This window comes from Entelurus aequoreus, linkage group LG03 (genome assembly GCF_033978785.1).
Source record: "Entelurus aequoreus isolate RoL-2023_Sb linkage group LG03, RoL_Eaeq_v1.1, whole genome shotgun sequence".
In the NCBI taxonomy this organism is placed as follows: Eukaryota; Metazoa; Chordata; class Actinopteri; order Syngnathiformes; family Syngnathidae; genus Entelurus; species Entelurus aequoreus.
Genome location: NC_084733.1, coordinates 84635451 through 84650618, shown reverse-complemented (window position 1 = coordinate 84650618; position 15168 = coordinate 84635451). Strand labels below are relative to the sequence as shown.

General features: G+C 40.7%; 1 protein-coding gene across 1 annotated transcript in view; it reads right to left on the bottom strand.

Moving 5' to 3' along the window:
• LOC133645832 (MICOS complex subunit mic25-b-like) overlaps positions 1-14507 on the bottom strand; it is a 14915-nt gene extending 408 nt beyond the window's left edge. The window contains exons 1-7 of the mRNA XM_062040732.1: positions 14280-14507; positions 10062-10698; positions 9874-9988; positions 7065-7236; positions 3254-3337; positions 241-311; positions 15-150 (exon numbers count right to left, since the gene is read on the bottom strand). Coding sequence (XP_061896716.1) covers positions 15-150; positions 241-311; positions 3254-3337; positions 7065-7236; positions 9874-9988; positions 10062-10698; positions 14280-14351 — 1287 coding nt within the window. The 5' untranslated portion in view covers positions 14352-14507. The remainder of the gene's footprint in view (positions 1-14; positions 151-240; positions 312-3253; positions 3338-7064; positions 7237-9873; positions 9989-10061; positions 10699-14279) is intronic.
• Positions 14508-15168: the final 661 nt, after the last annotated feature.

Here is a 15168-nt window from a genome sequence, read left to right as displayed (position 1 = left end):
AAGCCGAGTCCTACTTTCTGGGCCTGTTCCACACACTGCATGTAAGCAGACGCTATCTTGGAGCAGGTCAGAGTCTTTCCTGGTTGCTCCTGGTAACATTTCAGGATTTGACTCTGAAGATCCCCACACACGGGCTGGATGTTGAAGCGCCTGAAGGGGACCATCGCGGTAAAAAAAAAGTCAAAATGGCTTTTTCTCCAGCTAACGACCTTATAAAAAAAAAAGTAAATAAACTCTCACGCAAAGCGCCTGTGTGTCTCCTCTTTGCCTTTTTGGAAACTCTCAGAGGAAGCCTTGAAGAACTCCGCGCACTGGGGGGACAACATATTTGCATTTTAATTAATAGTGTTGAAACTAAAGTAAGCGAGGAATGAGAGGTTTGTGTCAAAGTACAGAACAAACTCACTTGTTTGCCTTTTTGCACCAGATTTTGCAAAGAAAATGCAATTGAAAAAAGTAATAAAATGTTAAAAGTAGGACATGTGTGTAGGTTCATTTTTAAAAAAGGATAGGGCATACTTGCCAACCTTGTATATTTACAACTAGAATTCCCCAACTCAAGTATTTCATATATATATATTTGTGTGTGTGTATATATATATATATATATATATATATATATATATATATATATATATATATATATATATATATATATGTATGAAATACTTGACTTTCAGTGAATTCTAGCTATATATATATATATATATATATGTATGTATATATATATATATATATATATATATACATACATACATATATATATATATATATATATATATATATATATATATATATATATATATATATACATACATATATATATATATATATATACATATATACATATATATATATATATATTTTTTTATTATACATACAAATAAAATAAATACTTGAATTTCAGTGTTCTGGAGGCTATCCAGTAGATGGCAGCATTGTCCTGTTTAACTTCTCCGTTCATGAATGAGTATATCATTTCGGCCACCGTGTTCAATGGAGAAGTCTGTTCTACAAAATGTACAGGCAACATACATACCCCTTCCCCTTCGAACTGTCCTGGATGAACTGAAATTGTTGTTTCCATTCGTTTTGGAACTTGCAAGCGTATTTCTTCATCTTGCTCGTCGACGGCGTCGCCATGTCTGTAACTTCCTCGTTCTTCTGCTTCGTCTCCTTGTTGTGTGCGCAGTTGTGCACTCTACTCCCTAAAAGCCGTAGATGTTATGACGTCATTGGGCAGGCAAGCTGTTTATATTGTGGGAAAGCAACAGGCTGTCCCCCCACTCAGGTCCGCATTGAGCTGGAGGGGGCGTGGCCTCCAGCTCCGGCTGAATACCGGGAGTTTGTCGGGAGAAAATTTCTGCCGGGAGGTTATCGGGAGAGGCGCTGAATACCGGGAGTCTCCCGGTAAAAACGGGAGGGTTGGCAAGTATGGGGTAGGGGGGAATAATTTTTTGTTTTAGTATGTTATTTGTTTGAGAACAAACATGACACAAACCTTCCCAATTGTTAGAACTACCACTGTTTAATATGTTTGTGTGTATGCTTCACTGATGACACTATTTGGTGATCATCGTTTTGTCCTACTCATTTCGGCGGTTCTTGAACTCACCATAGTGTGGACTGTGACGCAACAGTTTGTTTACATGTAAAATCTTCCACTCCTTTGTCTCATTTTGTCCACCAAATGCACAAAGGTGACCTCTGTTGATGTTATTGACTTGTTGGAGCGCTAATCAGGCATATTTGGTCACTGCGTGACTGCAAGCTAATCAATGCATTCACACACAGCATGAAACTTTTGGTGGACAAAATGAAACCAAGAAGGAGTGGAAGATTTTACATGTAAACAAACTGTTGCGTCACAGTCCACACTATGGTGAGTTCAAGAACCGCCAAAATAAATAGGACAAAATTACGTTCACCAAATAGTGTCATCACACTGCAAAAACTGAAATCTAAGTAAGATGAAATATCTCAAATAAGGGTGATAGTTGCTTATTTTCTGTCTGATAAGATAATTTTTCTCACTAAGCAGATTTTATGTTAGTGTTTTACTTTTTTTAAGCGTTTTGGTCCTAAATGATCTCAGTAAGATATTACAGCTTGTTGCTGAGATTTGATGACCTATATTGAGTAAAACATGCTTGAAACCAGAATATCAAGTGTTGCAAAGCTGTGTCATCAACACTCACAAGTATAAAACTACTTTTTTAAAAAGTAATCATTTCTTATTTCAAGCATGAAAAAAAAAATCATGACTTTGACACAATTTCGTCTCATAATTAAAACAGATGACAGCCAAATGGACTTTGCTGTTTTATTTTCAATGAAACAATAGAAAATATGCACTCATAAAGTAGTACAGTTGGCACAGTACAGTAAACTGACAGTTAATATTTAAACATTTAACATGTGACATTTCTAACAAATTTCTTCAAAATTACAATAAAAAATGTTTTGGCCAGGGGCCGGGCTGTATATATGCGCACTAATTGACTGAAAGAGCACGCTTACTTGGTGCGATGATGTCATGTTATTGATGGAAAAATGCATTTTTAGACCATATGATTTGCCTGAGCGGCGAGGAGCCCCCGAGAGTAACAAGCGCTTGCCTTGTTGCCTTTCCATTAAGAACAATAAATTAGTTTTTAGCATAAGTTTGCTGGTTTCAAGAAATGTAATGCCGAGCGCATATCATTATGTCAAGATAATGGCACTTGCATTTACTTCATTTAAGAATATTTTTCAACATATTGAGCAAAAAGGTCTCTTTTTTTCGACCAAGAAAAGTGCACTTGTTATTAGTGAGAATATACTTATTTTAAGGTATTTTTGGGGTTCATTGAAGTTAGCTAATTTTACTTGTATTGGAAAGTCTTGACAAGCCAAATTTTCTTGTTCTATTGGCAGATAATTTTGCTTAGTTCAAATAAAATACCCCTCATTTTTTTATTGTTTTTAAACACGGACTTTTTGCAGTGCAGTGAAGCATACACACAAACATATTAAACAGTGGGCTTTCTAACAATTGGGAAGGTTCGTGTCATGGTTGTCCTCAAACAAAACACATACTAAAACAAAACAAAAAAATTTCCCCCCATCTTTTTCCATTTTTAAAAATGCTCCAGGGAGCCACTAGGGCGGCAAAATAATGTCAACGATGCAACAAAGACTGAAGGGGTTGTCATTCCTGAACTACAGCGCCTCTCAGTGGCCAAAGGTAAATGGCAAACGCAGTTGTGTTTACCTTAGATTCAAGTTGAACAATGTGCTCTTTGTGGAGAGCGTTCCGTCTCTTTAAGGCTTCCTCTTTCTCCTCCAGCTGATGAGCCTGCCAGTGAAAGACTTTACTATGACATCATTGTTTAAGTAAGATGACGATGACATCATAGCTGACTGTAAATTACTATGACATCATTGTGTGCTAAGGATTACGGTAACATTGTAGCTGACTGAAAATGACTGACATTGTTGTTTAATAGGGATTACGGTGACATCATAGCTGACTGAAAATGACTATGACATCATTGTTTAGCAAGATTACGATGACATCATAGCTGACAACACCGTTTTTGAGTGTGTGCTTTTTGAATGCACACAAATGAGCAGACTTCCAACTCTAGGTAGAAAGGTGTCAAGTTCACAAAGTACAGTAAATCCCTATTGGCGAAAAAATACATTACATCCATTAGAAGCCCCATCAGTCGTTTTCTGTTTAAGATACTCGAAACCAGTGTTTTTCAACCTTTTTTGAGCGTAGGCACATTTTTTTCCATTTAAAAAAAAAATCCAGGGGCACACCACCAGCGGAAAATGTCAAAAACGAAACTCAATAGCCTATGTTGATAATATAAAGTTGTTCTCATCAAATACCTGACGCCATTGTTTTGATATGACTTCCAACCATAACCATCCTTGCATCATTAATACTCTTGTCTCAAAGTGGACTTACAAAGCAATTAGCTACCTGCTGCCACCTACTGATATGGAAGAGTATTACATGGTTACTCTGCTGACCTCTAGACTACTGTGCCGTGGGAGATTATCTAATTTGACCTATTTGGGTTAAAAATATTTTTTGCAAACCAGTAATTATAGTCTGCAAATTATTGTGTTGTTGAGTGTCGGTGCTGTCTAGAGCTCAGCAGAGTAACCGTGTAATTCTCTTCCATATCAGTAGGTGGTAGCCGGTAGCTAATTGCTTTGTAGATGTTGGAAACAATGGGAGGCAGTGTGCAGGTAAAAAAAAGTGTCTTATGCTTAAACCAAAAATAAACAAAAGGTGAGTGCCCCTAAGAAAAGGCATTGAAGCTTAGGGAAGGCTATGCAGAACGAAACTAAAACTGAACTGGCTACAAAGTAAACAAAAACAGAATGCTGGACGACAGCAAAGACTTACTGTGGAGCAAAGACGGCGTCCACAAGACATGACGTGACAATCAACAATGTCCCCACAAAGAAGGATAAAAACAACTGAAATATTCTTGATTGCTAAAAACAAAGTAGGTGCGGGGAATAGCGTTCAAGGAAGACATGAAACTGCTACAGGAAATTACCAACAAAAGAGGAAAAGCCACCAAAATAAGAGCGCAAGACAAGAACTAAAACACTACACACAGGAAAACACCAAAAAAGTCAAAATGAGTCGGGGCGTGATGTGACAGGTGGTGACAGTACACCTACTTTGAGACAAGAGCTGTAGTGATGCATGGTTGGTTATGGTTTGAATGAATATCCAACAATTGCGAGAACGATAGATGATGTTTTACAGATCATCTTCAAGCCGCTTTCTGATGGAGCTAACTATTTTTAAGTACATTCAGATTTTACTTCAATCAATAACGGAGCAGCATCTCCTCATCCGGAAACAATAACACCGGGAATGTGTCCCGTGAAAAAACGTCCGACCGGAACGCTAATAACTAAAGTTCCTTGGGCGAATAATTTAAACTCACTACACCGGTATGTTTTAGCGCTTTCATAGCGAGTTTACTGACAGATATAAGTAAGAACTTCACACTACTTTATATTGCAATGGGCAACAGTGGAGAATGAATGCCACATAACAAGAAGACGCTTATCGACTACGGTGTCGGCACGGACTACAAAGGCGGAGGGGCGCAATTTTTCAGGATTTATGCAGATCCCAAATACAGATCAGCAGGTACCAAAAGGTAAGAACAGTTGCTTTTACATAATATTGCGAAACAAAACGGCAGATAATATGTCTTACCTTATACACACACCATAATAATACTCCTATGTTTAAGCACATCAAACGGTGCAGCCTACACTTAACTCTTGTTTGACTGCCATCTACTGGTCACACTTATCATTACGCCATGTACCAAATAAAATTGCTTCGAAGTCGGTAAGCAAAACCAAACTCTTATTATTATTAAGGCGCACTGTCGAGTTTTGAGGAAAAAAAAAGGATTTTAAAGACCTACTGAAACCCACTACTACCGACCACGCAGTCTGATAGTTTATATATCAATGATGAAATCTTAACATTGCAACACATGCCAATACGGCTGGGTTAGATTACTCAAGTGCAATTTTAAAATTCCAGCGAAATATCCTGCTGAAAACGTCTCGGTATGATGACGCCTGCGTGTGACGTCACGGATTGTAGAGGACATTTTGGGACAGCATTGTGGCCAGCTATTAAGTCGTCTGTTTTCATCGCAAAATTCCACAGTATTCTGGACATCTGTGTTGGTGAATCTTTTGCAATTTGTTCAATGAACAATGGAGACAGCAAAGAAGAAAGCTGTAAGTGGGAAGCGGTGTATTAGTGGCCGTCTGCAGCAACACAAACACGTAGCCGGTGTTTCATTGTTTACATTCCCGAAAGATGACAGTCAAGCTTTATCATTGGCCTGTGGAGAACTGGGACAACATAGACTCTTACCAGGAGGACTTTGAGTTGGATACGCAGACGCGGTACCGTGAGTACGCAACCAGAATGTTGCCATAAGCATTTTGTTTAATTTGTATGTGTAACGCAGTACGCAGCTGCGGCTTCCAAACATTTGATCGCTTGCCCGTATGTGCGTGCCGCTATGTGCAGGTCACGTACGTAACTTTGGGGAAATATATGTGCTGTATGAACTTTGGGGAGGTGAACGGTACTTTGGGCTGTGGGATTGAGTGTGTTGTGCGGGTGTTTGATTTGTATTGGCGGGTTATATGGACGGGTGGGGGGGGGGGGGTGTTTGTTATGCGGGATTAATTTGTGGCATATTAAATATAAGCCTGGTTGTGTTGTGGCTAATAGAGTATATATATGTCTTGTGATTATTTACTGTTTTAGTCATTCCCAGCTGAATATTAGGTCCCACCCGCCTCTCACAGCATATTCCCTATCTGAATCGCTTCCACTGCCCTCTAGTCCTTCACTCTCACTTTCCTCATCCACAAATCTTTCATCCTCGCTCAAATTAATGGGGAAATTGTCGCTTTCTCGGTCCGAATCGCTCTCGCTGCTGGTGGCCATGATTGCAAACAATGTGCAGATGTGAGGAGCTCCACAACCTGTGACGTCACGCGCATATCGTCTGCTACTTCCGGTACAGCCAAGGCTTTTATATCAGCGACCAAAAGTTGCAAACTTTATCGTCGATGTTCTCTACTAAATCCTTTCAGCAAAAATATGGCAATATCGCGAAATGATCAAGTATGACACATAGAATGGACCTGCTATCCCCGTTTAAATAAGAAAATCGCATTTCAGTAGGCCTTTAAGTGCGCCTTACAGTCCGGAAATTACGGTAGTAAAGTTGCAATTACACAACATCACGTCTTGTCAAAGCATCTTCCAACAGGAAAATGTTGACTGGATTGTTCGATAGCTGCAGCACGTTTCCCCCTACAGATAGCTTTCAAAAAGTACTTATTTACAAATTAAATCTGAGAAAGAGGGCCTGGGGGGTTTACTGTACTTTCCATCCTACCTTCATGTCCACTCACTGAGACAAGACAGCAGGGCGAGAAAAAGGGGGAAAAAAAGGGCAAATAAGAGGACAAAGATTTGAAAGGTTTGCTAGTTTTCTCACGTAGAGTTGCATCACCCGTCTGTCGTCCTCCGTCCTCAAGCGCTCCTTGGCGATGGCGTCGCTCAGACTCGCCTCGTACGCCGCCTTGTCCGCCTCCCTCACCCGCTCCTCCACCTGAGCCTCGGCCTGCGCTCTGGCCGCAGCGTGGACCTCCGCCTTCATCGCCTCCAGCCTTGACAAAGAAGAATTATGTGGTAAATAAATAAGGACGACAGCCCTAATGTTATATTTCATACAGAGCAGTGGTTTATCTGGGAAACTCTTGTCTTTTTAAAGCTTTATTTTTTTGTTTGCACTTGGAGCAGCACATGACTTCCTTCATTGGCCAATGGGGCGGGTTTGCTTGAGCCCTGTGAATTCTGCCTAGCAACCAACAATAGTACAACTGTGGAAGTCTGTTCTTAATTTCAATCATGCTACATTTGTATTGAATTGGGACATTTTAAATGAAGTAAAATGCACATCATTGCTTGAAAAAAAAAAAAAGGCTTTCGGACAGGAAGAGAGCTCTGTACTGTACAGAGATGGGACGTTGGCGAACGAGTCGGAACTTTTGAATGTTTTCTTTAAAGTGAACAATGAGAATCGATTCGCAGATGCAACCCATTCGCACACATCAGGTCGGGTGGTACAGACTTGAACTTGTCCAAATAATTTTGGTAGTTTTATCTACTTTTTTATATACATATTATTTGTAGTTCTTTTCTGTAGATATAGCACCACCTTATGGAATCTTTACCATGAAAACATCAGCAAAATTAAATTATAATCAACATTGCGAGTGAATATTCCCATCAATAAAGTATATATTGGTGGGGTGTGTAAGTTTGAGGTATAACTGCTGCCAGTGATTCTTTCCTTGATACTTCAACCACAAGTACTACTATAATAAGGAGTCAGTCTTTTGAACGGCTCTTTGAAAGGAACGAGCCACACTTTTGACACCAAGGCTATAAATAATAAAAAAATACATCTGATAAGTCTATGGATAAAAAGCAGAGCCTGGCGACGCATGCGCATTTATCATAACGCACAGTCAGCATCTCTGCTTCTGTAAACAATGACGGTGATGATGTCAGCGATGCAAACTTGTCAGCCACTTCTCCAAGAGACTCCTTTTGAACATCCTCGCACATTAACACTTCAAAAGGCACATATTTGCCCCGTTTGTTAACCTACAAAGTATGTTTTTGGGGTGGAGGAGTCTGGTCGGATGCTGATTAGCTTGAAGCTAACAGCCAGCCTGTCTCCATCCTCGAACGAGTTTCCATGGACTCACAAAGACTAAAACAAGTCATTTACTGGAGACATGGCACAGGATGAAGTTAAAAAGGTGGACTTTACACTCACCTTAGTGTTTGCCATCAAGTCTGTCTTTTGACAGACCCTCACGGTAAAGTTGTGCCAGTGCAAACTGAGGCAGTGTTTGTCATTAATAAAACTTTCGGCAAATCAAAATTTACGACCAATAAAAACACAATCAACGGGGACGGAAATTTGACCCGGCAAATATAAACAAAACAAAACACAGTCGGAAAGCGATAATATTCTATGTTATATATGTTTTATGTTGCACGACTGCACCAAGTAAATTTCCTAGTTTGTGAACCCGTTCTCAAACAATGGCAATAAAAACTATTCTGATTCTGATAATCGATAAAATAAACAAAAACAAGCAAACCAGGCGGTAAAAAAAAAAAAAAAATCTGCGTCCTATGAACGCGCGGGCTTACGGAATTGTGCGTCCTTTCTGATTTCAATGCGTAAAAAGACACAAAAAGTACGTTAACGCCAACACTGTATGCGTGTATAAGTACTTATTGAGTACATTTAACACCACAGCAATAATAACCGTGACTAGGGATGTCCCATAATATCGGACTGCCGAAATTATCGGCCGATAAATGCTTTAAAATGTAACATCGGAAAATATCGGTATCGGTTTCAAAATTGTCGGTATCGGTTTCAAAAAGTAAAATTTGTGACTTTTTAAAACGCCGCTGTGTACACGGACGTAGGGAGAGGTACAGAGCGCCAATAAACCTTAAAGGCACTGCCTTTGCGTGCCGGCCCAGTCACATAATATCTACGGCTTTTCACACACACAAGTGAATGCAATTCATACTTGGTCAACAGCCATACAGGTCACACTGAGGGCGGCGGTATAAACAACTTTAACACTGTTACAAATATGCGCCACACTGTGAACCCACACCAAACAAGAATGACAAACACATTTCGGGAGAACATCCGCACCGTAACACAACATAAACACAACAGAACAAATACCCAGAACCCCTTGCAGCACTAACTCTTCCGGGACGCTACAATATACACCCCCGCTTAACCCCCCCCAAACCTCGACCCCGCCCCCACAACCCCGCCCACCTCAACCTCCTCACGTCCCAAATTCCAAGCTGCTGTTTTGAGGTATGTTAAAAAAAAATAATGCACTTTGTGACTTCAATAATAAATATGGCAGTGCCATGTTGGCATTTTTTTCCCATAACTTGAGTTGATTTATTTTGGAAAACCTTGTTACATTGTTTAATGCATCCAGCGGGGCATCACAACAAAATTAGGCATAATAATGTGTTAATTCCACGACTGTATATACCGGTATCGGTTGATATCGGAATCAGTAATTAAGAGTTGGACAATATCGGCAAAAAAGCCATTATCGGACATCTCTAACCGTGACCATTTTGGGCCTGATAACTGCAATATGAAACTGTTACTATTGTTATGATCCTCCTATGAGTAGATATAAGCACGTAAGAGTTTGTTGAAGATGATGCTGTGTTCTTACTGTAGCTGCAGCTCCTTCCTCCTCCCCTCCATCTCCTCCTGAAGGCTCCTTTGCATCTCCTCTCTGATTTTCTGCCTCAACTCCGCCTCAAACTCCTTAGCACCAACCTGAGAGACTGTTTGGGGAACACACGCAAACAGGAAACGATTAACAGAAGGTGGGGTTTTCAACAGGAAGGGGAGGCTAACCTGCGGCAGGTGGCGCCGTGGGGACAAAGGCGGCTACTTCCTCCTCCACATCAGGGGGCAGAAGAAGGGCGGCGGCGGGTTCCTCCGCAGGCGCTGAGGCCAAGCCTTCAGGAGGTCCGTCGGTGGGTACCACAGCTAGCTCCGTGGCGGGATAACAGGGCGCGGGGGAAGCAGCTGGCGGCGGTGGGTGAACATCTGGAGGAGGAGGAGGAGTCACCTTTGCAGGAGGAGGAGGAGTCACCTGTGCAGGAATCTGCGTTGGCGCCGCGGCTCTCTGATTGTGAGCGTCTGATGGCGGTGTCAACGTCTCCTGCTCAATGGGAGGTGGTGGATCTGAAGGTGGCGCTCCAGGCTCTGCAGGGGGTGGAGCACCAGCCTCTGCAGCGGGTGGAGCTAAAGACTCTGCAGGGGGCGGAGCGTAAAAGGTGACGACCGATGGCGGCGAAGAAGGTGATGGGCCCTGAGGAGGTGTGGCGGGGCTCGGTTCAGGAGGGGTCCGAAGAGGGAGCAGGTGCTCCGCTGAGGGGGCGGTCACAGGAGCGACTGCGTCTCCGTGAGGTGGGCCAGAAGACAGCGGACTTGGTGACGGGGGGCTGGCGATGTTTTGTCTCATCCGTTTGATGACTCTGGCTGACAGCTGACGACATGAGACACCATCATCATTATCATCAAGCGAAGTCAACAACACAAATACGGTTATAAGTTGACTCATCTTAGCATTATTGGCATTTTTGATGGGTGTGGAAAATGGATCTTACAACTTCACACTCGCGATGATGCAGATTTCTGATAACAAAAATACTTCACAATAAGAAACATTGCACAAGTTGTCTCAGAGAATGGAATTTTAATCGAAATACTGAAAAATGCCATTTTTAAAAGGGTAGAATTAGAGGTGGTCATCTTTGGTCACCTCACCATTTGATTAAGATTGGAGGGCTACAATTCTATTATATTTTTTTATTATTATATTGTATATGTAAGACATTGAATTAATAACAATAATAATATATTTTATTTGTAAAAAGCACTTTACATTGAGTAAACAACCTCAAAGTGCTACAGTGTATTAAAAAAATAAATAAATAAAAAGATTTAAAAAAATAAAAAAAATAAAAACTACAACAGCCAAATAGCTAAAACTAGTATGCATATATCTAAAAAAACCGGCTTTTTAAAAAAAAAAAAAAAAAGGGTTTTTAAGCCTTTTTTAAAAGCATCCACAGTCTGTGGTGCCCTCAGGTGGTCAGGGAGAGCGTTCCACAGACTGGGAGCGGCGGAGCAGAAAGCCCGGTCTCCCATTGTTCGTAGCTTTGTCCACGGAGGTTGGAGGAGGTTATCCTGTCCGGAGCGGAGGTGTCGTGTGGAGGATTTGGGGGTGAGTAGTTCTTTGAGGTAGAGGGGGGGCATTTCCATGGAGGCACTGGTGGGTTAGTAGGGAGAATTTGAATTCAATCCTGAGTGGAACAGGAAGCCAGTGAAGGGATTTGAGAGTTGGTGTGATATGGTCATATTTAACAATTACGGTATTTAATAATACCGTATTTTCCTGACCATAGGGCACACCGGATTATAAGGCGCACTGCCGATGAATGATCTATTTCTAATCTTTTTTATCATATATAAGGCGCACCGGATTATAGGGCGCATTAAAGGAGTCATATTATTATTTTTTTTTCTAAATGTAAAAGACTTCCTAGTGGTCTACATAACATGTAATGGTGGTTCTTTGGTCAAAATGTTGCATAGATGATGTTTTACAGATCATCTTCAAGCCGCTTTCTGACAGTCGCTTCAGGATGCGCCGTTTTGAGGGCGGTCTTATTTACGTGGCTCACCTTCGGCAGCGTCTTCTCCCCGTCATCTTTGTTGTAGCGGTGTGGCGTGCAAGGACGGGGGTGGAAGAAGTGTCAAAAGATGGCGCTAACTGTTTTAATGACATTCAGACTTTACTTCAATAACTAAAGTTCCTTGGGTGAATAATGTAAACTCACTACTAGGAGTATTATTATGGTGTGTGTATAAGGTAAGACATATTTTCTGGCGTTTTGTTTCGCAATATTATGCAAAAGCAACTTTCTTACCTTTTGGTACCTGCTGACCTGTATTTGGGATCTGCATAAATCCTGAAAAATTGTGCGCATCCGCGTTTGTAGTCTGTGACGACACCGTAGTCTATACCGTAGTCGATAAGCTTCTTCTTTTTCTCTTTTTTCTTGTTATGTGACATTCATCCTCCGCTGTTGCCATTTCTAATATAAAGTAGTGTAAAGTTCTTACTTATATCTGTCAGTAAACTCCCCATGAAAGCGCTAAAACATACCGGTGTAGTGATTTTTTGCCTTATTTACCCAAGAAACTTTAGAGAGTTCCGGTTGGACGGATTTTCACGGGACACATTTCTGGTGTTGTTGTTTCCGGATGAGGAGATGCTGCTCCGTTATTGATTGAAGTCAAGTCTGAATGTCATTAAAACAGTTAGCGCCATCTTTTGACACGTCTTCCACTCCCGTCCTTGCACGCTACACCGCTACAACAAAGATGACGGGGAGAAGACGCTGCTGAAGGTGAGCCACGTAAATAAGACCCGCCCACAAAACAGCGCATCCGGAAGCGACTGTCATAAAGCGGCTTGAAGATGATCTGTAAAACATCATCTATGCAACATTTTGACCAAAGAACCACCATTACATGTTATGTAGACCACAAGGAAGTCTTTTACATTTAGAAAAATAAAATAAAAATATGACTCCTTTAATGCGCCCTATAATCCGGTGCGCCTTATATATGGAAAAATATCAAAAATAGCCCATTCACCGGCAGTGCGCCCTATAATCCGGTGCGCCTTATATATGAAAAAAGATTTTTAAAAAATAGACCTCTCGTCTGCAGTGCGCCTTATAATTCGGTGCATCCTATGGTCCGGAAAATGCGGTAATTTTTTTTTGCTTTTTTTCCCCCTGCATTTTCATGGTTTGCTTTTCTTTGCCAACTGAATTTAGGAACTGAGGAAGAACAGACTGGAGAGGCAGCTGATGGTGACCTTCTACCGCTCGGCTGTCGAGAGCCTGCTGACGTACTGCACAACAGAGTGGTACGCCAGCTGCACTGAAGCAGACAAACAGGCGATTCAGAGGGTCATAAAGTCTGCACAAAAAATCATCGGCTGCCCCCTCCCCTCCCTGAAGGATTTACACAACTCCCGCTGCCTCAACAGAGCAAAAAGCATCACCAAGGACAGCACACACCCTGGCTTCCACCTGTTCGACCTGCTACCATCGGGCAGGCGCTATAGGTGCATCAGAGCCAGAACAAACAGACTCAGAGACAGCTTCTTTCCCAGAGCTGTCACCATCTTGAACTCTAACTTATAATAATAATTCACCCCTATACAATATCCTACCCTAATACCCTACTGTGCAATATTACCCTTCGAGTGCAATACGTCCGACACTGATTGTTATTTATTACTCCGGTACTCTTGTCTTGTTCTGTATATTGTACAGTATTTTGTATTTCTATAGTGTTTTGTATATTGTACAGGATTGCTTATTATTTTTATTGGATAGTAGTCTGTTTATTTCAATTGTTAGTTTTTTCTTTATTACCTGTTGTGTAATTACATTTATTTTTACCCCATATTTGTTCCCACTACCGCACCTTAAATTGGAGTCCTTAATCTCGTTATATGCAAATATAATGATATAAAGTCCATTCTATTCTATTCTTCTATTCTAACTTGAGCACTTTGGACACCCCTGGTGTAAATGATTAAAATGGTGTTTAAGTTTTGTTTTTGTTAAAACAATACATATGAAGTCAACAGTGAAAATCTGCTGGTAGTAAACACTAATACAGTCAAGATATAATTGCATTTTTTTAATGGACACATTCCTCTAGATTAGAATAATACTAAAATAATCCTGTATCATATACAAATTAGTCCATGCATGGATTATGTTGTTTACAATTAAAAAAACACCCAAAATGTGTTGCATTTCTAGAGAATGTCCACACTTGGTGTGACAAACCTGCTCTATAATTAGCTTGAACCCTAACCTCCGTGGGCCTGCGGGTTATTCAAACAAACCAAACAAAAAGTAAATTTAGTGATAATTTAAATTGATTTATTAATTAGCGGGAGTCATTTAATTGTAACACGCACAGTGTTGACTTAAAAGATGAGTTTCTCACTTGCAAATTAAAAAAAGCACTCACCCGAATGCCCTCCACCAACGTGACGCCTCCACCCTCTCCATGGTGGAGATGACTCGGGCTGTTTCCTCCCATGAAAAGCCCGCCGCGCACTTTCCCTTCCACGCGTGTTTTAATCCACTTAGTGCCTTCCAATACTACCAGTAACACTATTTAATCCAAACAGCAGCGCTCACCATCTGCATACCGAAGAGGATCAGTACCGACGACTGCCATTGGTGGATGGAACATGTGAATCAACATACCCTCTCCCGATTGGCCCGTTGCACTTCCGTGATTCGCGAGAACATCATGTACAAATTTTTAACCATAAACATTTTTTGATATTTTTGACTAAATACGTAAATTTAATCATTTTTAATACCAATAAAAGTGTGGTTATAATGTGTAAAAAAGAAAATAATTGTGATAAATCGTTTTAAACTGTTCCAATTTTAAAAAATAACCCACATTTAGGACAATGTAAACAAAATATTTTATCAGTAAAACAAATCTTTTTTAGCTGCTATTTTAAGTCTCTTAAGTGGACCTTTGCTTCTGCCCCTGAAAAAAACAAACCCATTATGAGATTAAAAAAATTTGAATTTATGAGATGAACAAGAAATTATGATATAAAATTGTCAACATTATGAGACAAAATTATCTGCATACCGAAAAGGATCAGTAACGACGACTGCCATTGGTGGATAGAACATGTGACTCAACATACCCTCTCCCGATTGGCCCGTTGACCTGCCACTTCTCTTTTCTGCCCCCCCCCCCCTTAACATGGGGCCACAGATAATCCCTAGCGAGGTACCAGTCTAGAATGATGACATGCTAATGTAATAACAAGATACTAATAAAATCAGTATACCTTAAAAGAGACAAAATGTGAACATTAGCATAAAGA